General features: G+C 52.1%; 1 protein-coding gene across 1 annotated transcript; it reads right to left on the bottom strand.

The window, feature by feature from the left end:
* Positions 1-21,111, bottom strand: Ehd1 (EH domain containing 1). The gene is made up of 5 exons (XM_036202822.1): positions 20,510-21,111; positions 16,198-16,295; positions 3,750-4,162; positions 2,383-2,547; positions 1-2,055 (listed from the first exon to the last, which is right to left on the bottom strand). The coding sequence occupies exons 1-5, from the start codon at positions 20,911-20,913 to the stop codon at positions 1,531-1,533; spliced, it is 1,605 nt and encodes a 534-aa protein (XP_036058715.1). The 5' UTR covers positions 20,914-21,111; the 3' UTR covers positions 1-1,530.
* Between the last annotated feature and the right edge of the window lie 6,619 nt (positions 21,112-27,730).

The following is a 27,730-nucleotide window of genomic DNA, read 5'->3' as shown; positions in this document are numbered from 1 at the left end:
TTTGGCACAATTAAAACTTCTTTTAATGCAAAGAACAGTCTTCACTCAGCCCCTCTCCCCACAGGCGAGGACGAGCTTGCTGGACTTTAGTGAACCTGTGAGGACATGTCACCTACCCTCAGTCAGGCCCAGGGCTGGAAGGCTAAGGCAGGGAGCTAAAAAGTCAGTGGAGCTCAGCCTCAGCAAGGCCCAGAGCAGTGCTGGGGGATGGCAGGCAGCTCCCTGAAGCCCACCTGCTGTGTTGGATGAACAAGCTGCAGCTGCTCCACCCACCTCAGTATAAAGCCCACCCTGAGAGCCAACCACTGGCCACAGGGTGTGTCCAGGTCCCCGAGGCTGCAATGAGGCAGCTAAAGGGGTCAATTTGCTAGCTCTGGCTTATTACTCAGTCCGGGATCTCAGGCCAGCCAGACCTCCTCGGCTCAGCAGGGGAGGGGAGGAAAGAAATGAGAGGGTGAGGGAAGGGCTTGGGCACTACACCAGGCCAGAACCATGAGCTTCCTCTTACCAGCACCAGACCACCCCAGGTCACAGGGCCCACTGCCTGCCCCAAGGCAGTCAGGGGCTCCAGAAAGCTGCCATGATGGTTGACTTTAAGGGAGTACATTTCAGACCACTCAGAGCAGGAGCTGGGACGACCTCCCCTCAGCCAGAAAGCAAACTCAAGCCCCAGGGGTCTGCTCTATGTTGGCTGTGAGGTGGAACTGATCCAAAGCTGGAATATAGGAAGGGGGGCAAAAATCACAGCTTTGCACATGTTGTGGAAGTCACTGGGAAATGTGGTCAAGTATAAAGTGTCACTTTACAGAACAATACCTAGCTTATGTATTTTCCTGGAAGACATTGTCTCTCACCCCTCCAGTCCCCACAAAGGTTAACAGTGGCTGGGGCTGCTGTGCTGGCTGGGATGTCAGAGACCAGGTGAGGAAGCAAAGGGAGGGTGTGCACCCCAGACTACAGCAGAGGCACAGAGCAGCTCACCCAAGCACTAGTAGGAAGCAGGCCACTGCCCCACGAATAAACCTCAGTTTGATAAACACAGAGGGAGCTGGAGGGCTCCTGACCACACAGCCCTGGGGCAGCTGCCACAGGGGTGTGCCAGGGTGAGTTGTGAGAGGTGGTTCCCCAGTCACTGTTGCTGCCTGGCCAGGGCAGGGCAGAAGGAAAGGCCGGGGCAGAAGGAGAGGCCGGGGCTGTCAGACAGAGGAGGAGGAGGTCAGAAAGAAGGCTGCCTCTAACATTATATATTAAAAATATCCATGGTTCTTGTGCACAAAATCCCACTGTTCACACCCAAGCATCATCACCCGTGCCTCCCCGCTGAACCCTGGACAGCCTTAAAAGAAAGATGGTGGTTTTCCTATTCAAAGCTGAGGAAACACCGCTCAGTCTTTATGGACCTTGAAAATGGTGAGCCTTTCCCCTCCCCCACTCTGCCCCTCCAGGTCCAGGCCCACACGGGCAGGCAAGGAGCTGGCAGGTACGAAGTGCCGACAGTCCTGGGGTCGGGGGAATATGTCAGGCAAGCTGTCACTCATGCCTCCGTTTGGAGGGTGGGATGAGATGCGGAGGAAGGTCAGCGGGTAGCTCGTGGCCCTCTAACTTGACCTTGATAAGATGGTTGGCCAGAGCAAACTCCTCATCATCCAGCAGACCATCCTTGTCCACATCAGCCAGCTTCCAGATCTTCCCCAGCACCGTGTTGGGCAGCTTGGACTTTACCATCTCCTTCTTGGCATTAGCGCCGGTGATCTTGCCATTGACAGGAGACAGTGTATAGAAGATCTCATCATAGGTGGGCTTGTCCTTGCCAACCACCCACTCAACATCATCGATGCCCTCGCCAGCCCCCTCGCCGTAGCCATGCCCAAAGGGCCCATTCATGGTGCCATCAAAAGCACCACCCTTCACAGCCTGTGAGGGCATCAGGGACTCCTCCTGGCGCACCATCACCATCAGCCGGGCTATGTCGTTGGCTAGCATGTCATCCACCGTATCTAGCAGCTTGGGCTTCAAGGCCTGGAACTTGCTGAAGTCCTGGGTCTGCAGGAGTTCCTGTGAGTGGAGGAGGAGAAAGGAAAGCCTGGAAGGGCAGCCTCCCAGACTCCAGGCACAGTGGACTGAGCCAGGCTAGCCAAGCAGGGAGAGCGGGGCCCCCACTTCCCAGCTCAAGCAACAACCAGGCTAGTGCTGCAGTGAAGTCACCCCCCAGATGAGTCAGCACATTCCCTCCTTGGTGTCAGTGTCTCGACCTAGGTCAACTCTGACTCGGGTGGGGAACTGGTGATTAAGCAGCTGCTTCCTTTTGTGGTTCCCTCCAGAACCACTGGCCAGCACCACACAGAGCACTCAGAAAGGTCCAGGATGGCCTGGTGACTGTACCTGCATCTTGCGCAGACTTGGGAAGTCGCCGGGGGAGATCTGGTGCTCCCGCTCGATTTTCTGGTAGATCTCTCCCAGGTTGTTCACCAGCTCTTTCTTCTTGCTCTCTTTCCCAAAGACATTGGGCATCTCCTTCTTGAGGGAGCTGATGATGTAGGCATGGACCTGAAGGGACAGGAAGCAATGGGGCATAAGGGACTTGCCTTGGCACACTGCCCTCAGAATCTTCAAGGCCTCTAGTGCCTAAAGTACACTGCTTGGGTAGAGGGAAGCAGAAAGGTCAAAGTCAAGCTGAAAGTTGAAGCCACCATCACAAGAACCCAAAGGCCTAAGAGAGACACACAATTCTGACATGGCAGCTCACTGCATGGGAATGGAATCGAGGAAAGGGCGCTTCCAACAGACGACAGACGGGTGATATTCTTGTACAGAACTACAATTCAGTTCTGCCTGTTTTTCTGCCTGTGTTCTCCCTGAGCTGCCCTCTCAATAATACAACACACTGAAAGCCACAGAGAGCTGTGTGGGAGTCTCTGCCCGACATGCATCTGTGCAGTGCTCAGGATTCCCAGCTGAATCCCACTTGAGCAATAAGCCCCATGTCACCAGAACAGGTCTAGATAACTCAGGACCAGAAAATTCCATGAAAGCTTTCCTCATCTCCCCCCAGCACACCCACTGCTCCAAATTCCCACCCAAGGGAAAGGGTGGTGGCCTGTGCAGAGAGAGGCCACCAGGGGTCTGGACTGTAGACCCAGCACTGTCTGGGCCACAGATTGGCACCCATCTTTTTTTTTCTAGCTACTTCTTGTCCCAGCTTGTATAGAAGTTCCACGGAGGCTTCCCTGGTCCCACCAGGATGGCTCCCCAGTCCTCCACTCAGGCAGAACCCTGTACCTACCCAGCAACACCAAATAACCAATGCTTCTACTTCATATGTACAGTGTTCTCCCAGGAAGGCTTGAATGGGGGCTGTGTGTGTCGCTGCCTATCCCTGGGAGTCCCCACTGTTCAGTGCCAAGCTGAGCACACTAGCCCAACAAACCCTAGGGGGTTGTTGAAGCCAACCAGGACAGCATATTCCACTTCCCAGTGGCCTCCTTTCTTCTGTAGAAACTTCCTGTTTGACATTGCTAAGGTGAATGCATGGTCTTGCATTTTCTGACCTAGGTGGGTGGGGCGTAAGCCTCAGAGAGAACAGACTTGGACAATGCAGGTTAAAGACCTTTGTCAAGAGCAGGCTGCACAGTGGGTACACACAGAGGCAAAGTGACACAAGTTTGGTAAACTGGGCCCCAAGTGCCAGTCCCAGAGCCCCTATGCCTATCTGGCAGCAGTCAATCCCCTCACCCAACCACAGGGTCTACCTTGGCCAGCCTGGCCCGCTTGATCAGGTCATTGAGCTTCCTAAGGGCAGCATTTCTGGGTAGAGACTGGATGTCTTTGAAGAGGTCCTGCTCCTCTGCCTCGAAGAGCTTCCGGTTGTCAGGGATGAGCAATGGGTGTGACCAGAAGGAGCCAATGTAGACCCGGACTACCTCAGGGGTGTTGATGATCTTCCCCAGCGACCACATGAGAGCTCCATACACTCTCATCAGCTGCTGTGTCTCAATCTGGTCAGCTTTGTTCAGCACCACACGGATCTTGTCCTCGTGATTTTTGAGGGCCTTGATAACTTCTGAGAACTCGTCTGAGATGTCCAGCTTGTGGGCGTCAAAAAGCAGGATGATGCGGTCCACACGCTCAGCGAACCACTCGAGGACAGCGGCAAAGTCATAACCTGAGGGAGGAGAGAACTGAGCATGGCCCCAAGGCTTCCCTAGTGCTTCTGAGCAGAATGTGGCCTGGAATTTCTAGGCCAGGGGTTATTTTGTAAATTCCTAAAATGCTCTGACTGAACAGTACAACAGCCCAAAGGCAGACTCATTGATCTCTCCTGCCTCAAGGGGTATTTTTACCCATATGACATGCACAGATGCTCAGGCAAAGCAAGCCACTAAGCTTATGTGACAGCTCAGCACAGTAACACACACACAGATAGACTTGACAGCTGTGTGCCCTGAACAGCAGTGACAATAAACAGCAGCACTCATACCTGCAGCTGCTATCTATCCAGTGTCTAAACACCAGATCCTTGTGCAAGCCTCTCATTTTTCACAATAGGGGCTGGAAAGCTCAGGGACCAAAACTGGCCCACCACTTGCTTATATAAATAAAGTTTTATCAAAACAAAGGTACTCATCTACATGTCTATGCCAACTTTTGTCTGTAATAGCTGAGTTCAGTCGTTGCAACAGAAATCAAAAGGTCTACATAGCTGACAATACCAACTCCCAACCCTCCCAGAAGGTCTACTGACCTCTGTTTTCCAACAAGCCCTCAAAAGTACCACAGACCACTTCCTTTTTCTGTAGATCTTAAATACGTCTCTAAACTAAGTTGCTGACCCGGGCAGACTCTAGGCCTAAATCTTACTCTATGCTGTTTCCTACCCCAATTAAAGTGACCTGAGGCCTGGCAGTGGTGACACACACCCTTGATGCCCAGCATTCAGGCGGCAGAGGTAGGTAGATCTCTGTGAGTTCAAAACCAGCTTGGTCTACAGGGTGAGTTCCAGGATAGCCAGGGCTACACAAAGAAACTGTCTCGGGAAAAAAAAAAAAAAAGTGACCTGAGTCATCTATGACAAAGATGTAACTGGAATTTCCCCATTAATAACAGTACTATTAGCCAGGCTGGGTGGTTAGTGCATTCGGGCCGTCTTGGAAGGCAGAGGCAGAAAGATCAAGGTCACTACCCTTAGCTACAGAACAAATTTGAGGTCAGCCTAGGAGACATGCCACTGGTTCAATCAAAACAACAACAAAAGTACGATTTAGGGCCAACAAGATGGTTCAGGGGGTAAAAGCACTTGCCATGCATGGCTGCTGACATGATCCCTGGGACCCACAGAGGAAGGAAGAGGGGCAGCTCTGGAAAGCTGTCCTCTTCATCTCCACAACTGCACTGTAGCATGTGTTCATGCACACACAAATAACACTTAGAAAATGGATGAATATGAAAATGTGTATGAGCTTTTTGTGGTTTTCTTTCTGAGGCCTGGGATGCAGATGTAGTGGTTAGGTCCTGGAGTCACAACCTAGGATTCAAAAAGAAAGCTACATGTCTGACATTGCCCCAACCTGTCATTTCTACATAAACTTAGGTCAGTGGCTTCTGGAATCAAACAGCACTTTACCTTTTTCATCCTGTTTGACAATTATGTTTCCTCAAATGTTTTTCCACTACTCACCTTTTAGGAACGTTAAACAGAGCTGGGAAGACTGGAAGCAGGAGCTTCGAGCCTAAGGAACAGCCTGACCTCTCTAGTGGAATCTGGACACTCTCCTTGGCCCTGGGTTCAGTCTCTGTCACTCAGCTAACATGCACAAGTTCCAGGTCACCCCAGATGTAGGCCAGCCCTCTAAGAACCACTAAGTACTTCTCAGAGAGTTGCCAAGACCCTGAAAGGTGAGCTGGAGAAGCCACTCAGACAGATGACAGTCCAGGACACTGCCTGCCAGGTCCAGGCAGGCCCTCGGCCCACAGCCTGCGCCAGCACTCTCTGGGGAAACCCATTCCACCAACCCCGACCTCGGGAGGCCGTCACACATGTTCCAGACGTAGAAGGCAGGAGAGGCAGAGGGGAAGACAGTGTCGAGAACTGCAGATACTGAACACCCCACCATCCTCTTCACCAGGCTGCTGACGCTGCAGTCGGGAGACAGCACAGGCCTGGCTGGCCTGGTCACTGCTCCCAGCCTGTGTGTAAAGCCCCTGCGCTCTGGGGTAACGGTGTTTTGGAGGTACTAGGCTAGACAGACCAAGCAGAAATGAAGCTCTTCAAAGTCAAACCCTCCTGCTACCAGTCTCTTTGGGGCCAATGGCTTTAGGCTGGACAGCAGCCAAGGCCAGAGAAGTGAGTCTCTCCCCCACAATGTGATATCCAAAAGAACACAGGCTATGAAACGTGGCAGCATATTTGCACAGTATGGGGAAGGCTCTGGGTTCAATCCCAGGCAATGCCAGAAAACAACAGAAACTAAGCCAGCCCAATGAGATGGCTCAGCAGACAAAGGGTACTTGCCACAGGAGCCTGGCGGTCTGAGTTTGATCCCTAGGACCCATGTGACAGTGGAGGGAAAGAACCTTCTCTACAAGGTTGTCTTCTGACCTCCACACAGGGATATGGGCAGACTGTTAAGCAGGCTGGGGCTTCCTCCCAGTGGAGGTACACTGAGCAGAGAAGGGCCTCCTCGCCTGTGAGTGGCTACTTTGGTGTCAGAGCTTCAGGTTTCTGTGCGCAGCTCCAGCAAGTGCCAGGTCACTGCATGTCAGCAGTCAGCTACTAGGACAGTCAGTTCCAAAGTACAAGGCCCAGGGCACCCTTGCTCCCTGCAGCAGGCGCTTAGAACAGGGAGGGGACACATAAGGAGTGAACTGTCAGCAGAAAGCCGGAAGGGAAGGTCTAGAGCAGAACAGTGGGGAAGCATAGGCCAGGAGAGGAGTAGCTACTGCCCAGGGCTCTCTGGGCTGTACCCCAGCTGACCCCCCAGGGCCTGCCTGGGGCCCTGAGCCCTCTGTGTGAGTTCTAGGAACACAGCACAGTGCTCAAGAAACGCTGACTCAGGAACTATGGCCCTCCTGGTCAATGAAGTGAGGCCTCCACTCCTTCCCACTCACCCACTTGGCCTCATCTAAAACTGAAGCTAATTCAGACAGCTGGGGCAGCAGCGAGGCCAGACCCCAGTTCCCAGGAACAGGGAACCCTGGGCAGCCAGAGCTACAGCGGGGAAGCTGAGGTCACCTTGCCAAGCCCTACCTACCCAGTAGGCCTCAGCCCCTTTCCCTCTGGGTGGGGAGGGCACACAGGAAGGAGGAAAGGAGAAGGCTCTGGCTGCCCCTCTTCCACAATGCTGGTTCTTGGCCATCACTCCAGTCGGCTGGCTTTTGTTTTTGTTTCTTTCTTCCTTTTCCGGGAGGACAAGGTCTCACTACGTAGCCCTGGCTGGCCTGGAACTCAACATGAGACCAGGCTGGCCTTCAAATTCAGAGATCCACCTGCCTCTGCCTCTCAAGTACAAGAAATTAAATGTCCAGTGCCATTTAAGTCTTTTTCTTTTCTTCCAGGTGAAGGGGATTTTCTATTTTTTAAAATTATTTTTAAAGGGAATTTTCCATTTATTTAATTATTTTTTTGGAGTTTTAAGACAGGCTATTATTCCATAACACAAGCTGGTCTCAAACTGGTGACAATTCTCCTGCCTCAACCTCCCGAGGGGTATGATTTTAGGCAAGAGCTACCATGCTTGATTTCCTGTTTTCTGTGGAAAATACACTTTTTGGTGGAAGGGAGACACTATGGGTGATCAAACACATCCACTGGTTACCTAAAGGAGAGCAGCCATGTGACATGATGTGCATGTGACAATATAACTAACTGCAGGCCACCTGCAGGCCCATCTGGCACTCTTGAACCCAATGTCCCTCACTGCCCTTACAGGTGCCTTATGTCACTTTAGAAAGGAGACCACAGCGTGGTAGCAGTGTGGCACTTTCGAGATCCACACAGTGCCCCAGGCCTCACAGCACACTGCCTGGCATGTGACAAGGGCTAGCAAATCAATGGGCCTCAGACTCCTGACACACTAGGTAGGGTCACATGTTTGTGCCATGCACACAACAGCATGCCCACAGCATAAAGGGAGCCATGCACCCACTAAGAGGAAAAGAAGGGCCTATAGGGGTACACTGCACTGACTGGCTGGACAGAATGGACACCAGTGGACACCAGACACAAAGCATTCAGTCCGAGAGGATGGGCTAGACAGAGAAGCCAACCTGCAGGGGGAGGGACTTCAGTGGAAACCAGAGCCACTTCAGATAAGGGACAAGCAGCCATGTCAATAAATGAAATAACGCAGCCTAAAAGAGCAAACCCCACCAACCATGGACCCACTTATGTGGAAGCCAGGGCAGTCACACTGAGAGAGGATGGCAGAGCCTGTGCTTGGAGGAAAGCAGGCTATCAGTGTTTACTGAGAAGTTTTTGGAAACCGAAGAGTTATAAGGCAGATAGGGTAATGGCCGCACAGCAATGAGAAGGTACCAAACCCCACTCAACTGTACCCTAAGAATGTATAAAACAGCACTTTATATATAGGTATTTACTATATATACTATGTAGTCACTCCAGAACTCACTATGTAGATCAGGCTGGTTTCGAACAGCGATCCTCCTGCTCTGCCTCCTGAGTGCTGGGATTAAAGGGCTGTGACACCACACCTGGCTGATATTCTGTCTTAAAAACAACAAAAACAAAAACAAAGAAAAAACAAGGGCTGGAGAGATGGCTCACAGTTAAGAGCACTGATAGCTCTTCCAGAGGACCTGGGTTCAATTCCCAGCACCCATATGTGCTGTCTGTAACTCCAGTTCCAAAAGATGTGACACCCTCTCACAGACATACGTGCAGGTGCAGGCAAAACACCAGTGTACAGAAAAAGAAATAAACTAATTATAAATAAAATAAAAACAAACACAAACACAAAGTTAAGACATCACACAATCCTAGCACTCAGGAGACTGAGTAGGAACACGGCAAGTTTGATGCCATCTAGGAGTGTCTCAAAAAATTAAAACCGGCCAGGCGGTGGTGGCTCATGCCTTTAATTCCAGCACTCGGGAGGCAGAGGCAGGCAGATCTCTGTGAGTTTGAGGCCAGCCTGGTCTACAGAGTGAGTTCCAGGAAAGGCACAAAGCTACACAGAGAAACCCTGTCTCAAAAAACCAAAAATAAATAAACAAATGAATGAAAAGATAAAAGATTAAAATTAAAAACCAGGGGCTAGGGAAGTAGAAGGAGTAGAGAGGAGGAGGAGGAGAGTTAGGCCTCAAGGGCACATTGAGGCTGTTGAGAGGGTGACAGGAACCGCAGGCCAGCACAAGGGTTGTCCCGGCAAAGCTCCACAGGCCCACTGTGTGCAGGGAGCCAGGTCGCTCCAGGTGCTGCTGGCCATCTACAAGTTAACTGAGCTTCCTGACAAGAGGGGGTCAGAGGTGGGGTCCCAGGTGACAGTGAAGCACCCCACCCTACAGCAGCACTCTTCCAAACACAGGTAGTTCCAGTAGCCAGGGCAAGGTGCTTCACACATTCCAACAATTTCTAGAACATTAAAACAATGGAGTGTTTGTCTCCCATACACTCTCACTTCCTGTCATTCAAACTGCATGGGTCTCATTATTTCTCACCAAGGGAACCCATCACAGTTTCCAACTGCCCTGACCCTGCAGCAGAAGCTGAGAGCTGGGGCACGCGGCACACAGAGGACTCCTCCTTATGCTCAACTTCTTAGGAAGAACCACTCCAAATAGCACAGAGGTTAAGCAAGGGGCCTCCACCCCTAGCCATCTGCCCCAGGGGAACAAAAGCTCAGGTCCACATCAAGTCCTGTACACAGAGGTTTCTGGTAGCTTGATTCAACACTGCCTCAAACCAGAGGCGGCCAGATCCCATTCTAGAGTGAAAGAAACAGCCCAAGGACTGGGATGTGGCCCAGCCAGTACAGAGCGTCTTTGAAGATGTGAGGATCTAGAATCTGATTCCATTTCTAGAGAGACAATAATTTTTTAAAGGCACAAACCCTCGACCTTCTCAAACACATGGATAAATCTCAGAAGTGCCAGACTCCACCAAAGAAAATAAATGCTCTGCCTGATTCCATTTAAGAGACATTTTGGAAAAGGCAAGCTTAAGCTTCAAAGACAAATGTCACTGAACTACCCAATACCCAGGACAGGGAGAAGGGACTGCATGGGAAGTTTCCCAGTTCAGGGGTTCTCTATCCTGGTGGTAGGGGGACATGGCTGTTACAGAAAGGGTTGACCCAACACATGCAAGGTAGCCCTAAAACATCTGACCTGAAAATAAGGTGACAGCACAGGGCTGGGGGAAGGGCGACACACTCTGGTAGGCCACATTTCAACCCTGAACCCCTTAGACTCAGAAGGCAGCTGGGCCACTGGAGTAGGCCACTTGCCCTCTCTGAATCCCCAGTCCCTTCCTTCTCTGTTACATGACAGTCAGTTCCCTCCTCCAAGAGCACTAGAAGGGTTGGGTGCAGTGCATGCCTGGCAGATAACCAGCACTCTGTAAATGTTTGCTCCTTTATTTCAGGCGTTTGCACTGAACCCAAGAAACTCATATCTGATGGATGAGTAGGCAAGGGTAGCTTCTAAGGTGTAAAGAACGCTGGGTACCCCAAATATAAACCCAACATTTGCAGGCACTCAGGCCAGCTGCTCCCTAGCCCGCCGCCGACTGGCAGCCTGGGGAACAGGTGCCAAGGCCAGCACAGCCTGGTACGACGCCTCCACAGGCAGAGCCGGCACACCCACACCAGAAAGCAAGGCCAAAGCAGCATGCTTGCCTAGAGAGGGGGAGACAGGGAGGGACGGGGGTTGAAGGCTTTGGGCCTAGTCAGCCCTCAGGGGGCTGTGGAGTCTGAGGAGAAACCCAGCTGAAGCAGTATTGCCTAAGGTTCCTCTCAGAGACATTACTCAGAAAACAGCAAAAGTCTGGGAAACTCTGGAGTTTTCAGCCCCATTATTAACTGGCTGATATTTGCACACTTAATTGCATGCCAGGCATTAGGTGAGAGCACAGCATACAGAAGTCCCTATCACGGTTACCAACAACCCTAAGAGGGACATGTGTTATGGGCATTTGGCTCCTGCAGTACTAAGCTGGGAGCTAACCCTGTGCCATCTTGTGTGGTAGGCACAGTGAAACCAAGAGGCTACAGCACTGAGCCTGGCTGGCCCCAAGCTTCTGGTAACCCCTGAAAACACTCTCAGGTCTACAAAACATCATCAGAAGGGCTGCAGGGTGTGCATGGCAAGCATCTCAGGAGATGGTCAAAAGGACTACCCATGGCGTAGGCCCACTTCTGGGTCACTGGGCTCTAGGATGCACGGATGGGAGTCTGGGGCAAAGGTCCTATCCAACCTCTAGGAACAGAAGAGCTTAGGTGCAGCCTGAGAACCATGACAGATGTAGGAAGGCAAGTGAGAACCCAAGAGAATAGTCAGCGTGGCCTTGAGCTCTACAAGCCTTCCATGGACAGCATGAGGTGGCTTCTGGCTAGAGGCAGGGCACAGAGGGAAGACAGAAGACAGCATGGCCATCAAAGCCCTAGTGTTTTCTGGACTAGGGTCTGCCATGGTGGCCTATGTTTCCAGGAAGCCTAGCCCAGCACCAGGCTCATCAGGGTCTGACCCCTCAGAGTCCACGTTAGCAGTTTCTCTGGGCTACAACGCAGTATGCACAGAGCCCCTTCCAGGTTTGAGTCTTGTACAGACACTAGCCAGCTGTGTGTCCCCCAGGCTCATCTCTCAGTGTTCCTCAGATGGAGCTCCTCATCAGAAAACAGTGGCTTCCTTCTATACACAACTGCAGAGATAACAGAGGGGCACACAGACAAGCCAACACTAGCAACAGGGCAGGCACTAGGCCAGACAGGATGCCACTAAGCCAAGCCGAAGCCACACTCTCTTTGCAGATCTAACTTTTCTGGGGTCAAGTGAGGCACCAAAGTTACAGCAGAGCCTACAGCCACAACGGTCGGGAAGGCACTGGCATGCTCCCTGGCACTGCCCACAAGGACTGACATGGGAAGACCCAGGCCTAGGCAGTGTGATTACATATAGAATGACCCTGGAAGCCAAGGGCACCAGCCCTACACAGCCCCGGATGCCCTTTGAGTCCTGTTATCAGTCACACGAGTGGCACTCAGGAATAAACGGTGCTCCCAAAGGCCACCTTACCCTGCTGACACAAGAGAATGTTATCTGTCAAGCTGCAGCAGATAAGCAATGTCAGGCAAGGGGAGCCTGAGACCCCAAAGGGACAGTTATCAGGGGTCCCTAACAGAGCCTGAGCAGCTGGACCACTTTGGTCTACACCAGCTCTACTGGTCTTTCTAGACTGAATTTCCTGCACATATGAGGGACCACGAGGGAAAGGGGTTAGCCAACAGCGTGGAACGGACCCGAAGGGAACAGGCAACGCTTTAGTACAAGCGACGCCACAGGGACGCCGTGTTTTCCAAGACTACACCGACTGCACCCAGGCCAGTCACTCACATCACATGCTCCTCAGGACCTAACTTTCTGAGGGAAGACAGCTGCTTTCCATGGGACATACTCCCTAGCTCTGGTCTCCTCCGTGCACAAGGAAGGACTGCTGGGTAGGGTCTGTGAGAGGGCCCCCCATCCATAAGCTTGTGACCATCTTGGAGCCCACACTGAGCACCTGTGGCCATATGACCATTTTACTCATCATCATCAAACACTCACCCCCAATCCTAACTGGGCAACGTTTAAATGGGAATTGCTAGAACTATGGAGGGGAAAAATGGTTTAGAAAAATTGGTTTCATTTTGGTATTTTACTGCAAAACCTTCCTTCAATCAGAGGGAGTCTTCTGGTTGCAGGGACCTATTAGCCACCTGGAGAGACCAGCAAGCCCACAGGACAGGTGTGCCATCACCTCCACAGGCTACTGAGTGTGCCCTGTCTGAGTACTCAGTATCCTCTTTAGCCCCAACCAAAATACTGCTGGGGTGTGGTGTGGCTCAGTGGTAAGAGCACTGGGCTAGCACGCTGGAGGCCCTGTTTCCATCTCCAGCACAGGAAAAAAATAAAAATCACATTCTCAAAGCATCACTTTCGTGGTTTTCCCCAGACACAAGCAAGTTTAGATCCTGCCATGCCTCTGCTAACAGGAAAGCAACAGGAAAGGACATACCCCTGTGGCCCCAGTGGCAGGCTGGGGATCCCAGGGCATAAAGTCCAAGCTGCTCTGCCTAGAAAACACTGAGGACACAGACAGCAGAGGAACACCACCATGCTGAGTACTGGCTGCCTCTGAGCTCCCCTTTTAGAAGCTCACCCAGGCTACCCTTCCTCCGAGCCTGAAGGCCTCACACTGCCTTACCAGAAACAGCATTCTGGCAAGATAAGCCTTTGAGGGTGAGCTATTGTCTCTTATCTGAGCTGTGTTCTCACCGCACAACTAGCCTGCTGGAGTCTGGCTCAGCCAAAAGATAAGTCTGTGGGCCTCAAACAATGGCCAGCAAAGCCCGGCCTAGTGTAGGCTGGAACAGGCTCCTACTGCAGTTCTCTTATTTAAGAGAAGCTAACTTGGAATTCCCAGCTCTACTCTGGCTTTGGTGAAAGAATTACTTCTGTGTTCCCTTTACCAGCCTACAAGGACCACAAGAACCCCAAACCCTGCCCCCACCAACACCCCGAAGGTCCACGAGCAATGGCGTTCGCTCTAGCCAGGAAAGCGCATGCATGCCAGACACGGCAGTGCACTTCTGTAATCCAGCACCGGGAGGCAGAGGCAGGCAGATCTGAGTTCGAGGCCAGCCTGGGCTACAGAGAGAGTTTCAGGACAGCCAGAGCTACATATAGTGAGACGCTGTCCCACCCTCCACCCCGCAAAAAAGAAAGAAAAATGTATTGCTTGTAAAGCCTTTCTTTTCTCTTTAGTGATGAAAACTGAACCTGGGGCCTCACGCATGCAAGGCAAAGGCTCTTCCACTGACTCTATCTCCAGCCTTCCTTCTCCGTGTGTACAGTTAATAATGAGTGTGATCGTGTAGGGGCCAGAGGTCAGTGTCAGCTGTCTTCCTTCCTCTGTCAATTTTCCGTCTTATGTTTTGCAATAGGGTCTCTCCCTGAACCTGGGACTCACTAACTCGAATAGACTAGCGGGTCTCTGTCCTCTAGTACTGGGGTACAGGTGTCTACAACCATAGCCAGCTTTACTGGTACAAACTTGTGTGGCAGGCATTTTACCAACTGAGCCATCTCCCCAATCCCCCTTCTTTTTATTTTGGAACAAGACCTCACTAACTTACCCTGAGCCCACTCTGTAGCCCAGGCAGGCTCTAAGCATGTGATGCTTGGTCCCATCCCCGAGTAGCTGGGGTCACAGGCTTGTGCCATCTGCTCAGTAGGTGTTTTCATAAAACAGACTAAATAGTAATAGCAGTAGAAAGAAGGAATGTGGCCCCTACTTTTTTGCAAAAGGTCTCAAAATCTGTTCCCTTGAATTGCCAAGAGTCACTCTCCGAAGGGTGGGTGAGGCTACAGCTTCACCAGTGTTAGGCCACTTACAATCCGGGCATTTGGGATGATGAGACAAACGCATAAAGAGTTGGAGGCCAGCCTGGGCTACACGATAAGACCCTGTTCTCAAAAACAAAAGCTGAACCGGCCACTTCTACCTGATTAGAGACAGCCAGCTCACTGCACTGGCGTCTGTACACAGCCCCATCCTGCTGGCTGGGGCCCCCTCAACCCTAGAAAAGAGAGACACCACCTAGCACAGCCACAGCAGAGACACATGACTGCTCGCAGGCCGCTAGCTTTAACAGCCCCCACCGCAGGGCCAGGGCCAAAGGAAAGAAGGAGTTCATTAGCGAGAACAAACTGGTGCTTGTAGACAGAGTCTGAGAAGGGACAGAACCCTCCTGCCTCCGTCCCACCAACCTTGGGGGTAGAGTTACTACACCAGGCTCTGGTGTTCCTCCCTTTTCTTTCTTTCAAACTTTTAAATTCCGTGTGTGTGTGTGTGTGTGTGTGTGTGTGTGTGTGTGTGTGTGTGTGGCGTGCGCGCGCCTGCTTCAGCACGCATATATGGGTCAGAGGATAAGTTGTGGGAACTGGTTCATGCTTTCCGTGATGGGTTCCAGGGACCCAACTCAGGTTACCAGGCATGGTGGCCTTTAATTCCAGGCCATTTCACTGTTTCCTCTTTTTTTTTTCCCTTTCTCTCTCTCCAGCACTGCCCCTTGGCTGACTGGCTTGCTTTCCTTCCTTCCTTTCTTTCTTTTGAACCCAGGGCCCTGTGCCTCAGATTCGCTGTGTGACCAAGAATGACCCTTCATCAATTACTGGTCTTCTTGCCTCTCTTCCACCCCAAGTGCTGGAATATAGGCACATGCCCCCAGGTTCTGTACTGGGGACTGAACCCAGGGCTTCTGCATGCTAAGTGGACACTCTACTAATTGAGCCACACCCCCAGTCTCCCAGCCCCTATTTTAACTATGTTGGAAAAGGTGATATCTTTATGTTTATGGAAATAAAGTTCTATTTCATAAAACAAACAAAAAGCCTAAAACATTTGAAAGTGCATGGCAAAAGCTGTCCCCAGGTGACGCAAGTGGACTGGCCGGGGCCCCAGCCAACCGGAACCTAGCAGGAAACCCCCTGCACTAGCAGATGGCCCCTGGGAGGCTGATGATCAGCAAGGGCTATGCAAATGGAAGCAAATTCTCACCACTGCTCAGGCAGGCTGCACACAAGTTTCTCCTTTTGCCTGGCTGACTAGGAACTGACAAGACACCGAGAGGCGCACAGTTCCCATCCTGAAGGGACAAGGAGTCCAGGGGTCAGCCAATGCTGGCCAGGACACTTGGGCACAAGGATCAGGCAATTTCCTGCCCTCTATCTCACAGCCCGAGGCCCAAGCCTCAGTGGGTTCAAAAGCAGCTGGCTATCCAGTGTGGACCAGACTGTGATCTCAGCTGGGCCACTCTGGTCACCTGAGCACAGGGAGGCAGCTGTGGCCCCTCAGGTCACCACTGTGTAGATGAGGTATGAGGTAAGAAGCCTGTCACCTGAACACACTTTTTTTCAGGCCTGGGGCTGGAAGGAACCTGGAGGGTAACAAGGGGCGTGGCTCTCCAGCACAGGCCTGGTTACCTCGACTGATTCGCTGCTTCTCTCCAGACAGGATCCCGGGAGTGTCAATGATGCTGATGCTGTCCAGGACCGGGTTGGGCAGCTGTGCACACATGAACCTGCAGGAGAGCAAAGCCAGGGAGGCATCAGAGTGGGGCTGACACTCGTCCAGGTGTCTCAGCCTCCCTCCCTCTGGACAAACTAACTGGAGCTGCAATCAGAAGGTCCAACTTCAGAACAGCAGTACTTCCCTCCTCGACACTCTCCTCCCCAGGGTTCACGAGCTCAGCTTCCCCTTGCTGACTCATTAGTGAAAGCTGCATGAGCCCAGACAGTTCTGAAGGGAAACAGAAGTGTGGTACTGAGACTTTGCAATTCCATCTTAAAATTTTCCCCCGTGTAGTGTTGCACACCTATAATCCCAGCACTTAGGAAGCAGAGGCAGGAGGATTGATGCTAATTAAATTCTAGGGCAGTATGGTCTACACAGGAAGACCCTGGCTCAGTGGGTAGGAACACTTGCCACCAAGCCTGATAACCTTAGTTCAATCCTCAGAAGCCACACAGCGGAAGGAGAAGGGCAACTCACACTGACCACTGAGCTCCACGGTGCTGTAGCACATAATACTAACACAGGACAAATAAGTGTAAAGAAATAACACAGCTGGGCATGGTGGTGCATACCTTTAATCTGAGCACTCAGGAGGCTGAGGCAGGCAATCTCTGTAAATTCAAGGCCAGCCTGGTCTACAAACTGAGTTCCAAGACAGCCAGGGCTACACAGAGAAATCCTGTCTCAAAAAACCAAACCAAACCAACCAAATAAACAAAAAGCCAAAAGCCCAGAGGTAGTGGTACACACCTTGAATCCCAGCACTCAGGAGGCAGAGGCAAGCAGATTTCTATGAGTCTGAAGCTAGCCTGGTCTACAGGGCAAGTTTCAGGCCAGCCAAGGCTACACAGAGAAACACTGACTCAAAAAAACCAAATCAAAACAAAATAAGAACAAAAAGAAAAACCAACTACTTAGCTGAATTCCCACACACTAAAGAAGAATGGTTTCTTTCTTTCTTCCTCCCTTCCTCTCTCTCTCTCTCTCTCTGTCTCTCTCTCTCTCTCTGTGTGTGTGTGTGTGTGTGTGTGTGTGTGTGTGTATGTGTGTGTGTGTGTGTGTGTGTGTGTGCCTGCGCACATAGAGGCCAGAGACCAACCTCAAGAGTTCCTCTATCACCTTCCCTTACTGAAACAAACTCTCTCACCAAGCCTGTAGCCCACAGATTAAGCTAGGCTGGCTGGCCGGGGGCCCCCAGGATCCACCTTGGTGTCTATCTGTACCCCCACCCCTAACCCCTTGCTGGGATTGCAGGCCAGCAATAAGATCCTGTACCCAGAGTTTACAGGGGTGCTGCAGCTCCGAACTCAGGTCTTCACCTTGCTCACTGAGCCATCCCAGGGGCTGGGGGGATGGCTCAGGCCAGCTGCTTGTGAAGGGACTGCAGTGGGCCACCAGTAGTCAGCAGTGTGGAAGGGGTGCAGACGCACCATTCTCTGAAGGTCAAAACCAACCTCAGAAGAGGAAGCCACAATACAGAGGGGAAGCCTTGATGAGGCTATGCTATGGACCTGTGTGCCATGCTGAACTAAGAGTTATCAGAGCAGCTATCAGCTGTCTCAAGGGTGGGGTTCCTTAGTGGACAGAGAAAAGGCTCCTTTAAAAACCTCTCTATTATGAGCAAAGGTATTGTGAGCAAAGAAAATACAGGCCCATGTGCCAGGCAGTGGTGGCACATGCCTTTAATCCCAGCACTCAAGAGGCAGAAGCAGGAGGATCTCTGTGAGTTTGAGGCCAGCCTGGTCTACAGAGTGAGTTTCAGGACAGGCTCCAAAGGTACACAGAGAAATCTTGTCTCGAAAAACCAAAAAGAAAATACAGATACGTTGTCTGCCAGACACATGGTTCCTAGCTGCCCTTCCAACAGTGGGGCGCACTCAGGTAGATGAAGTGTCTCCTGTGGCCCCACACCCCCAAATGATGATGGTCAGTGTCCTCACAGGCTGGGGGACAAAGTAAAAGGTACTGTCTCCAAGTGCAGCAGATCCTACCGCTGTAAGTCACTGCACGACAGACCTGACTTTCTTCTTGCTTGGGAAGAAACTCCTAGACTCAATGGAGAGTGACAGGAAAAACAAAAGGAACATACACAAAAAGGCCCCAAATGGAGCATCTGCAGGTCCAGGAGAACCTACTACTCGGCAAGACCTAGTAAGTGTACAGCAAGAAAGGCGGGGGCAGTAAAAATGATTCCCTTGGCAACAAGGATGGAGACTTCAGTTCCTGGGACAAGTGGGTGGGTCCAGCTATGCAAAGAGGAGCATTCACAAACCACTCTTGGGGCTCCTTCATGCCTGCCTCCATCTGTTCCTCTCACTACCTCTGAGGAGCACTCGGGAGAAAACGGCTAGCAAGTCAAGGTCACTACTCAATGGGCCCCTTGGGAGTTCCAGGAAAAGCGGTATCAGCCAGAGAAAACCCCCTTTGCTGTGCCCTCCCTGGCCAGAGGCACCGTGGTCTAAACATCCTGACACAGCTCCGGTCTTGGACTACACCAGCATTTTAGAGACCTCTGGAATTGGGGTGTGACAAGGAGGGAATGTAAGTATAGTTCTTGGATCCCCTGGACCCCATGCTATCAAAGTGCCTGTCCTTCGCCAAGGGTTCCTTTTGGGGGGACAGTAGTAGTGAACACACACAGCACAAAGAACAGGTCATCGGCACGGCCTTAACCAGCAGGGCCTGAGTTTCATGAGTGAATGAGCTGGGGTAAATGGTGTGTGAGAGCTTCCAGCTCTTCAGCTCTGCATTTCCAAAGGTGGGAAACTGAACAGGGGCCACGTTCCTTGTTTCCAAAGGTCTGCCCTCACCATGAAGGGAAGACAGGACGGCAATGGTTGGAACAGTGAAGGCTCCTGTCACTCCTGAAGCAGAGACCTAATGCATGAATGCACTCTGGTCCAGTAGCCAAACCTCTCACCAGACCAATGGCTCCCACCAACAGGAGTCTGAGCCAATGGCCTACCTACAGGTGCAGAGAAGCTCCAATATCCTTAGGGAAAGGCTGCAGGCTAAGGGGACCAGAGCACTGTACTCAATCCAGGCCTGTCAAGCAAACACCATCTTCAAAAAACAAGGCAGGCCTAGAAACATTGCCTAGAAGGGGCCAAAAGACAACATTAAAGGTCAGGTCCCTGCAGGAGGCAGGCCTGGCAGCAGCAGAGCTCCAGAACAAGCTGGCCCGCCCTGTACAGCTGGACAGTGTCTGTAGAGGAATGTGCTCATACAGGGCGGGGACCTGGAAAGCAGGATTCAGATTCTTTCCTAGGCCATTCCCCTAGGCTGAACGCAGACTTCGAAAGGCATGTAGAGTCACTCCTTGAAAGAGGGAGCACAGAGGGCAGGTCTGTGAGTCCCGTCATGCCTTCTGGGGGTGGAGGCCGGGATGCCCGACTGCCTTTACCGAAGTGATCCTCGGAGTTAAAGCTCCTCAGGCAGGCTGGCCACTGTGACTCACAACATCCTGAGGAGCTCAATCTCGTCTCATCCTTTGAACTGGTGAAACTGAGGCACATAAACGCCTATCAGCTCTATAGTGAAATGTGGATAGAGGCCTGGTCATTTCAGGGGTCTCCATGTTACCACCCCCTGAAGTCTCTTGAGACAGCATGACTCATTACGAAGTTTCTCTGAGACAGGATCGTCTCATGTACTGCTGGCTGGCCTGGAATTCACTTAAGTGCTACTTTTAGGAGGTATGTCGAGACTTGGTCATCCCCTGCCGTCAACGGGGACTGCCCTCCTACACAAAACCACTGGTCCCTGGGGATACGAAGCACAGTGAGACACACACCAGCAAAGGGGACATGGAAGGCTCGGGTTTTCCCATGCCATTTAAAAAACAGACTCCAGCAGAGAAGGAGGGAGACTGAAGAGAATGAACTGGTTGCTTCCAGAATGAGGAACAAGTAGGGAGGGCAGCAAGGCCTCACCTTCCTACGGCGGCTCCTGGCTCTGTGGGAGGGAAGGTCTGGGGTCTTCGAGGGGGAGGGAGTCAGAGTTAAGCTGATAACCTGGAAGATCCTGGGGGTGAAGCCAGAAGAGTGGACGATGCCTAGTCCCCGACACCTGGGTAGTCAGTCACTGGGCCGCAACCAGGCCACTGTCCCTGGGAGTGGTCGCCTAGGGTCTGGCGGGGGCTCTCGGAGACAAAGGCCGGCGGGGGCAATGGCTGCGGGGGCCCATGGCGGTCCTCGCGCCCGGAGAGAAGGGGTAGGTTACCTGTTGAGGAAGGCGTTGCCGAAGGCGTTGAGCTTGCGGAAGGGGCGCCGCGGGTCGACGACCAGCGCGTTGCCCGGCACCACGCCCTCGGTGGGGCCGTGCATGACTGCGATGAAGGAGTCGGTGGTGGGCTCCGGCCCGATGCGCATCCCCGGGAAGTCCTGCTCGATCAGGTGGCGGATGAAGGTGGTCTTGCCGGTGCTGTACTGGCCGACCAGGAGCACCATGGGCTTGTTGTCGAAGTCAGCGTCCTCCAGCGCGGGCGAGTGGAACTCGTGGAAGCGGTAATGCTCCTCCAGCGGCAGCAGCTTCTGCGCGTACAGCTGCCGCAGCCCCTCGGCCACCGTCTGGAAGAGCTCCGGCTCCTTCTTGCGGCGGGCATCCTTGCTCACCCAGCTGAACATGCTGCCGGAGACCGAGCTGGCTGCTGCGGGACGGAGCGGCGGCTGAGCGGGACGAGGGCTCGCGGCCGAGGAGGGGCCGGCCGGCCGGCGGAGGGCAGCGGGGCAGGGGGCGGGGCGCGGCCCACACTGCGCAGACGCAGGCTCGCGGGCGGGCGCGCAGGTCTCGAGAGCGCCCTCTGCTGAGAGCCGCGCCGGCTTCGCCGAGCGGCCCCTTTATAGGCCGGAGCCCGGCCTTCCGGCACGCAGGCCGCCGCCTCCGGGCTGGCCGGAGAGGGGGCGGGGAGAAGTCCCCCAAGCCCCGCCCCACTCGCGTGCCACGTCTTCCCCTGCTTCCCATTGGTTGATTTCAAATCTCGCGAGCCCGTGGCTGCGGTGCCCTGGCAACCGCACCTGTTGTGCTCCGCCCCTCGGGGCGTGGCTCGCGGAAGGGCTGCAGTTGGCCGTGCCAGGGTCCGGTGCCGATGTGGGCTTCGCCTGAGCGCCCTCCAGCACCAGCGCACTCCTGGACACCCCAGGCACCTCACTGTGCTCCCCAACCACAGTGCTCCCGCCGGCTCGGGACCCCGAGAGCATCGGTGCTGCCTCTTCGCCCGCTTCCCTACCACACAGTCCTCACCCCGTAGTCTTTTAGCGGCTCTGGGGAGAGCCAGGACCGCGGGACTAGGGAAAGCCGAGAAAGCAGAGGACAACCGGGAAGAGAAAGATCGGCAAGGAAGGCGGAGGAGTGCGGTGGGACTCCACCCAGGCAGATGGGAGAGGGACCCAGCAATGGACACAAGTGAGGTGCCCCGGTGGGGAGAGGCCAAGGTCTCAACGAAGAGCTTTCATCCTCCGAATGGGGTAAAGAAATCGAGGCTTGCTGGCTACTTGAGTTTTGAGGAAGTGAAATCGGAAATTCCCCTTGTGAGGAAGAGGGGGAAATGTTGGGCAACAATGAAATGTTGTGGGAACTTAGGGGAAATCAAAAGCCCAAAAACTTCCGCTTTCCTGTCAGGGACACCACCAGCAGCACCATCTTTTGTTCCGTTCTGAGTCCCAACCTCCTTACTAGTTACGGGGCCCCTGCCCCCGCCATCATCCCTGGCCACACCTAAGAGACCCCCTTGGCTGTCTCTGCTGGTGAGAATTTTCAGTGGGTGATGTCAGAGATTTGGGGACTGTGATTGTTAGGTAACCAGTATCAGGTCACCTATGTGGAAGAGGCTCTAGTTGGAGAAGTCTAAAATGAACCTTGGGAGTTGGTACTGGTTGACACACCTATGTGGAAGAGGCTCTAGTTGGAGAAGTCTAAAATGAACCTGGGGAGTTGGTACTGGTTGACACACCTATGTGATCTCAGCAGTTTGGAGGAGCTGATGTTGGAGAATCACTAGAACCCAACAATATGAGGCCAGCCTGGGCTACAGACTCTCTCAAAAAACAAGAAAAAGACAAAATATTATTGATAGGATTAGAATCGTCACTTAATGGTAGAGCACTTTCCTGGCATGCACAAGCCCTTGGGGCCCATCTCCAGCACCACTACCACAAACAAAAGCCTGGGGTCCAACTTCATAGCTTTGAGAGATTTAGAAGCCTGAGGTCTGGACACCTATGTTGGGGAAGAAATCAGGAAGGGAAGAGAAAGCGGCAGAGGCCCGTGGAAGACAGATAGTGTATTGGGGATCTGAGTCAGGTGGGATCCCGAGAAGGCGAGCTGGGAGGTTTGGTCATCCACTTCGGAGACCATTGCCAGGGGAGCAAATTCCAAGCTGTTTGCAAGCCTAGGACCCTGACTTCAGCTTTGATCTGGAGTTTCTCTTTATGGGGTGGGGGTGTGAGTGTGCCATGTACAGGTCAGAAGACAGCTTCCCGAAGTTCTCACTTTCCACCGTGTGGGTCCTGGGAACTGAACTCAGGTCATCGTGCTCTTGACAAGTGTTTTCTCCCACTGAGCCATCTTGCCAACCTTCATTCGTTAGCATTCTTTTCATCCATCACTGTGAAACAGTAGCCATCGCCCTTTTTTAGAAACAAGCTCGTGGGCAGGGCTGTCGCCATCGGAAATGTGCCAGCTGGTGACCAGGAGCCTCAGGCAAACCCAGTCCAGACTTCCTCAGCCAGCCTTAGAAGCTCAATGACTCTTGACTCCTACGCAGCCTAGATGAGGGGTCCACCCCGGAGATGTAATTTCAGGGCTGGTCCAGAGAAGAGCCGGAGGCTGAGGGTCCTAAATGAGGTGGTTGTTTAGACATCTGAATAGCTTCATGGCACTCTGTCTCCAGCAACACTCACATTGACTGGCCATGGTTCCATGTCTCCCCAGAGCCCTGTGTACTGAGAAAACCCAGCCCCAGAAAATTGAAAACAAAATGTTCCTGGGTTATTTATAAATGAAACGAGATGTTGTGTGTGTTCGCTCAACTTTGTCCAAGGAACTGAGGGTAGGAAAAGGGGTCCTCACCCTTCCTCTTTCCCTCCCTCGTCAAGGCTTCCCCAGGTGCTGGCTGCCTTCCTATCTTGTAATGTCCCAGATTGTGAAACCCCTCATTTCCCTCCCAGTTTTGAGTAGGGCACTTTCTGTTTGGTGGGAACGTGTAGAAAGTGAACAAGCAAATTGCACTTGGTTCCTTCTGCTGTCTGCCTGGGTCCAGGACAGATGGGCAAGATTCAAATATTTTCCTTCTACCTCACAAACTGTGCCCACTGCCAGTGACACACACACACACACACAACACACACACACACAACACACACACACACACACACACAACACACACACACACACACACACACACACACACACACACACACACCTATGAACTGGAAGAGCAGCCATTGCCCCAGCAGAAATCTCCCACTTTCTTGCCCTCAGTCTCTTTGGCCCTCTATTGGCTTATTCTAAGAAGATGATAGCAATATCCCCAAAGACATTTTTTTTTGGGGGGGAGCAATTTTTTAAGACAGCCTTGGCTCTTCTGGGACTTGCTCTGTAGACCAGACTGACCTCAAATTCACAGAAATCCACCTCCTTCCGAGTATGTACCACTACGCCTGGCTAAAGGCAAATTTTATTTTAAAAAATTTGTGTGTGTGTGTGTGTGTTTTGTGTCCATGTATGTCTGCACAATACGTGCATGCTTAGTGCTATTGGGCACCAGAAGAGAGTATCAGATCCCCTGGGACTGGAGTTAAAGGCACTTGTGAGTTATCATGTGGGTGCTGGGAAACCCAGGTCCTCTTGAAGAGTAATCAACTACTGAGCCATCTCTTCAGATCCAACCTTCCCCCCTTTTTTGACACATGGTCTCATTATGTAGTCCTAGCTGGCCTGGCACTCATTATGTAGACCAGGTTGGCCCCCAACTCAGAGATTAGCCTATCTGTTTTCTGAGTGCTGGGATTGAAGACAGCTTTTGAAGAAATAAAAAAGTGGGGGAGCTTTTCTCCAAATATGGCAAAAGAATTGGACTGGGAAAAGCCCAAAACACGGGTTTCTCCCTGGCTGAGCAGTGGCTCATTCTTTCCACTGAGGAAGTCTGCACATAAGCACAGACTTTTGCTCCCACAGTTAAGAGTAGATTTGGCAGCAGACCAGTTCTATGAAAAAGTAAACAGGCCTGGAGAAATGGCGTAGCGGCTAAGAGCACTTGCTATACAAGCATGAGGACCTATGTTCAAATCCCCAACACCCACAGAAAAAGCCTAAGAGGCAGCTCTTCCAGAGGACCCGAGTTCAATTCCCACCACCCACATGGCAGTTCATACCTGTCTGTAACAGTTCTAGGGCTTCTGACACCCTCACACAGACATGCATGCAGGCAAAACACCAATGAACATAAAATAAAAATAGCTGGGCAGTGGTGGGGTGCGTGCCTTTAATCCCAGCACTTAGGAGGCAGAAGCACTATATAGTGAGTTCCAGGACAGCCAGATCTACATAATGAAACCCTAGGGCAGGAGTCGAGGAGGCTGTAACCCCAGTGCTGTGATAGCAAAAACAGGTGGATCTCTGGGACTTACTGGCTACCGAACCTAGCTCCAAGTTCAATGAGAGTTCCTGCCTCAAGGGAATAAGATGGTGAGTAGCACACCTGACATCCTCCTCTGGCCTCTGCAGGTGGACAGGAATTCATGTGACCATATACACTACATAAACATAAAAAAATACCCAGCCAGGTGGCAGCACACACCCTTAATCCCAGCACTCAAGAGACAGAGACAGGAATCCAGCTTGGTCTACAGAGTGAGTTCCAGGACAGCTAGAGCTCCATAGGGAAACCCAAGTCTCAAAAAAAAACAAAACAAAACATGGATCCAGGTGTAGTTATCCCACCACAAATCCTATCCTGGCCAGAGACAGATGGATTTCTATGAGTTCGAGGCCAGCCAGAGTTACAAGTCAAAGAAAGGGTCTATTCTTCTGCATCCGGGTTCTCCAGTGCTGGCTGGAATCTTGGTTGCTCTCGTATACCAGTAAGGAAAAAGCCTGAAGACCCAGAGTGTCAGGTGATTTGCCTGAAGAAACACAGGCTGAGGAGAAGCTAGACCTTTGGAATCTGAACTGCTTACACTCTGACCCATCCCATCTGCAAGTCCTGCAGTTAGAAAAGCCAAGGTGGTTTCAAAGCCTCTTGGTAAAGGACAGGTTTGGGGACTCTGCCCTGGGGCTCACCTGCCCCGCTCCGCTGCATCCTGCACCAGTAGACGCCTGTACTACATACAATGTGCTCACACAACCAACCCCACAGTGCTTCGTGGAGCTGAAGTCGAGACCCCTCTGCTTTCACTCAAGGGACAGTTCAGGGTGGTGGCCGCTCAGTGGGGTGCTTGTGTCACAGAGCACTGGTCCTGTACCCAGCGTAGTGTAAACCAGGCATGATGATGCACTTGGAAGGTGGAGGCAGGGGGATTGGAAATTCAAAGTCACTCTTGGCTACCTAGGAAACTGAAAGCCAGGATTCATTCTTTTAGATAAGATCATGAGATCCTATCGAAAAAGAAAAAAAGAAAAAGAAAACCCCTAAAAACACTTTAGTTAACTGCCAGGCTAAAGAAGATTCCTGTTATTGGCTCCAAGTATTGGGCCTCTGGCTGCTGAGGCAGGAGGACAGTTGAGCGGCTGCAGGGTGCAGCGTGACTACCCTGAGGGTACACTGGCTAGCCTGGCTACCCTCTAGCCTTTGCTGCAGGACCCCAGGAAGTGGTTTAAAATTTGAAACAGGCCGGGCGTTGGTGGCACAACACTCCTTTAATCCCAGCACTCGGGAGGCAGAGCCAGGCGGATCTCTGTGAGTTCGAGGCCAGCCTGGACTACCAAGTGAGTTCCAGGAAAGGTGCAAAGCTACACAGAGAAACCCTGTCTTGAAAAACCATAAATAGATAGATAGATAGATAGATAGATAGATAGATAGATAAGTAAATGAATAAATAAAATTTGAAACAGGAACATTCTGCCTTCTACAATAGAGTGGGGTCAGATAACAAAGAAGAATCCCTTTCAGGATCCTGGGTTTTGTTTTGTTTTGTTTTGTTTTGTTTTTTTGAGACAGGGTTTCTCTGTAGCTTTGGAGCCTGCCCTGGACTAGCTCTGCAGACCAGGCTGGCCTCGAACTCACAGAGATCCACCTGGCACTGCCTCCCGAGTGCTGGGATTACAGGCGTGCACCACCACCGCCCAGCCCCTGGGGTTCTTTTTAAACAAGGTGTCATGGTCTACACCTGTGAAACCAGCCTATAGGAGGCCAAGGCAGGAAGATTGTTAGTTTAAAGCCAGCCTGGGCTACATAGCAAGATTCTGTCTCAAAAAGAAAAGCACACCTATGAATGTAGAGATAGCTTCCCAGCCTGTCGCCAAGCTCAGTCCATCGTGTGAGCATGGCCACTGCCTTCTGAAGGTCCCTCCAGGCACTTTTGAGGGTGACTCTGGCCTGTGTCTTGAAGTTGTGGGGGACCTGCTCCCACTTTCTTCTCCAGGGTACTCTTGAGGGGTGAGGGGTAAGATTTAGAAGGACACAGGGGAGAGAGACAGAAACACAGGATAGCCTCAGGAGGGCTGGATCCTTATCCATCTAAAGGGCTATAACAATGCCAAGGGGCGAGGCAAAAGACCTCTCCCTTGCTAGACACAACCAAGTGTAGACCTTCCAAACACCCGGCCCCCAGGCCTGTGATCCAGTCATCCTCTAATGCAGTAAAGCAAGCTCAGATCTCACTAGGAAACCTCTGTGGGCTCAGTCGTCAGCCTCTGTCCTCCTCCTGCTACTCCTTGACCCTGGTCCCCCATCCTGTCCACTCTGTGGCTGGGGGTTCCTTGTGCAGCTTACACTCTGGGGACTCAAGAGGAGCTGTGTTCCTAGCCATGTGTCACAGAAGCTGGCCGACCCCCAGCAAGTGCAGCCCTTCTGCCCTATGGCCTGGGATGCAGGCAAAACACCAGTGCACATAAAACATAAAAACAGCTGTGGTAGTGGGGGACTGAAGTTCAAGGCCAGATCCCATGGTGGGAGAAGACGGACTCCTGAAAGCCATCCTGACTGCCACCAGAGTGCTGTACAGTCACCCACGAGTGAGCGTACACAGCTCAGCGGTTAAGAGCACTTGTTATGTGAGAGCCAAAGTTACATTTTGAGTTTGAATTACTATGCCTAAGAGATCCATGAAACAAAAACGCCTCTGATCTGCAAGCCCCTTGCCCAAGGACAGACAATTCCTGAAATGCTGGAGGCTCCTGATTATGAAAAACAAAGCGAATATTTTTCATTCCCTAAACAAGTTCGTTTGACCCAACTGCACTGATGTGCTTGCTGCGGGGTGGGGTGGGGGGCCCACTCGGCAA

The sequence above is a fragment of the Onychomys torridus genome, chromosome 1, assembly GCF_903995425.1.
Source record: "Onychomys torridus chromosome 1, mOncTor1.1, whole genome shotgun sequence".
In the NCBI taxonomy this organism is placed as follows: Eukaryota; Metazoa; Chordata; class Mammalia; order Rodentia; family Cricetidae; genus Onychomys; species Onychomys torridus.
Note: the sequence above shows the minus strand (reverse complement) of the source record. Positions and strands in the feature narration are given on the sequence as shown.

Bases quoted from the DNA above. Each gene is read 5' to 3' on its own strand.
- Ehd1 (XM_036202822.1), bottom strand. From the start codon at position 20,913: ATGTTCAGCTGGGTGAGCAAGGATGCCCGCCGCAAGAAGGAGCCGGAG. The intron at 16,296-20,509 runs GTAACCTACCCC...GCTCTCCTGCAG, and splicing joins GGCAACGCCTTCCTCAACAG to GTTCATGTGTGCACAGCTGC. The intron at 2,548-3,749 runs GTAGACCCTGTG...CTGTCCCTTCAG, and splicing joins AGCGGGCCAGGCTGGCCAAG to GTCCATGCCTACATCATCAG.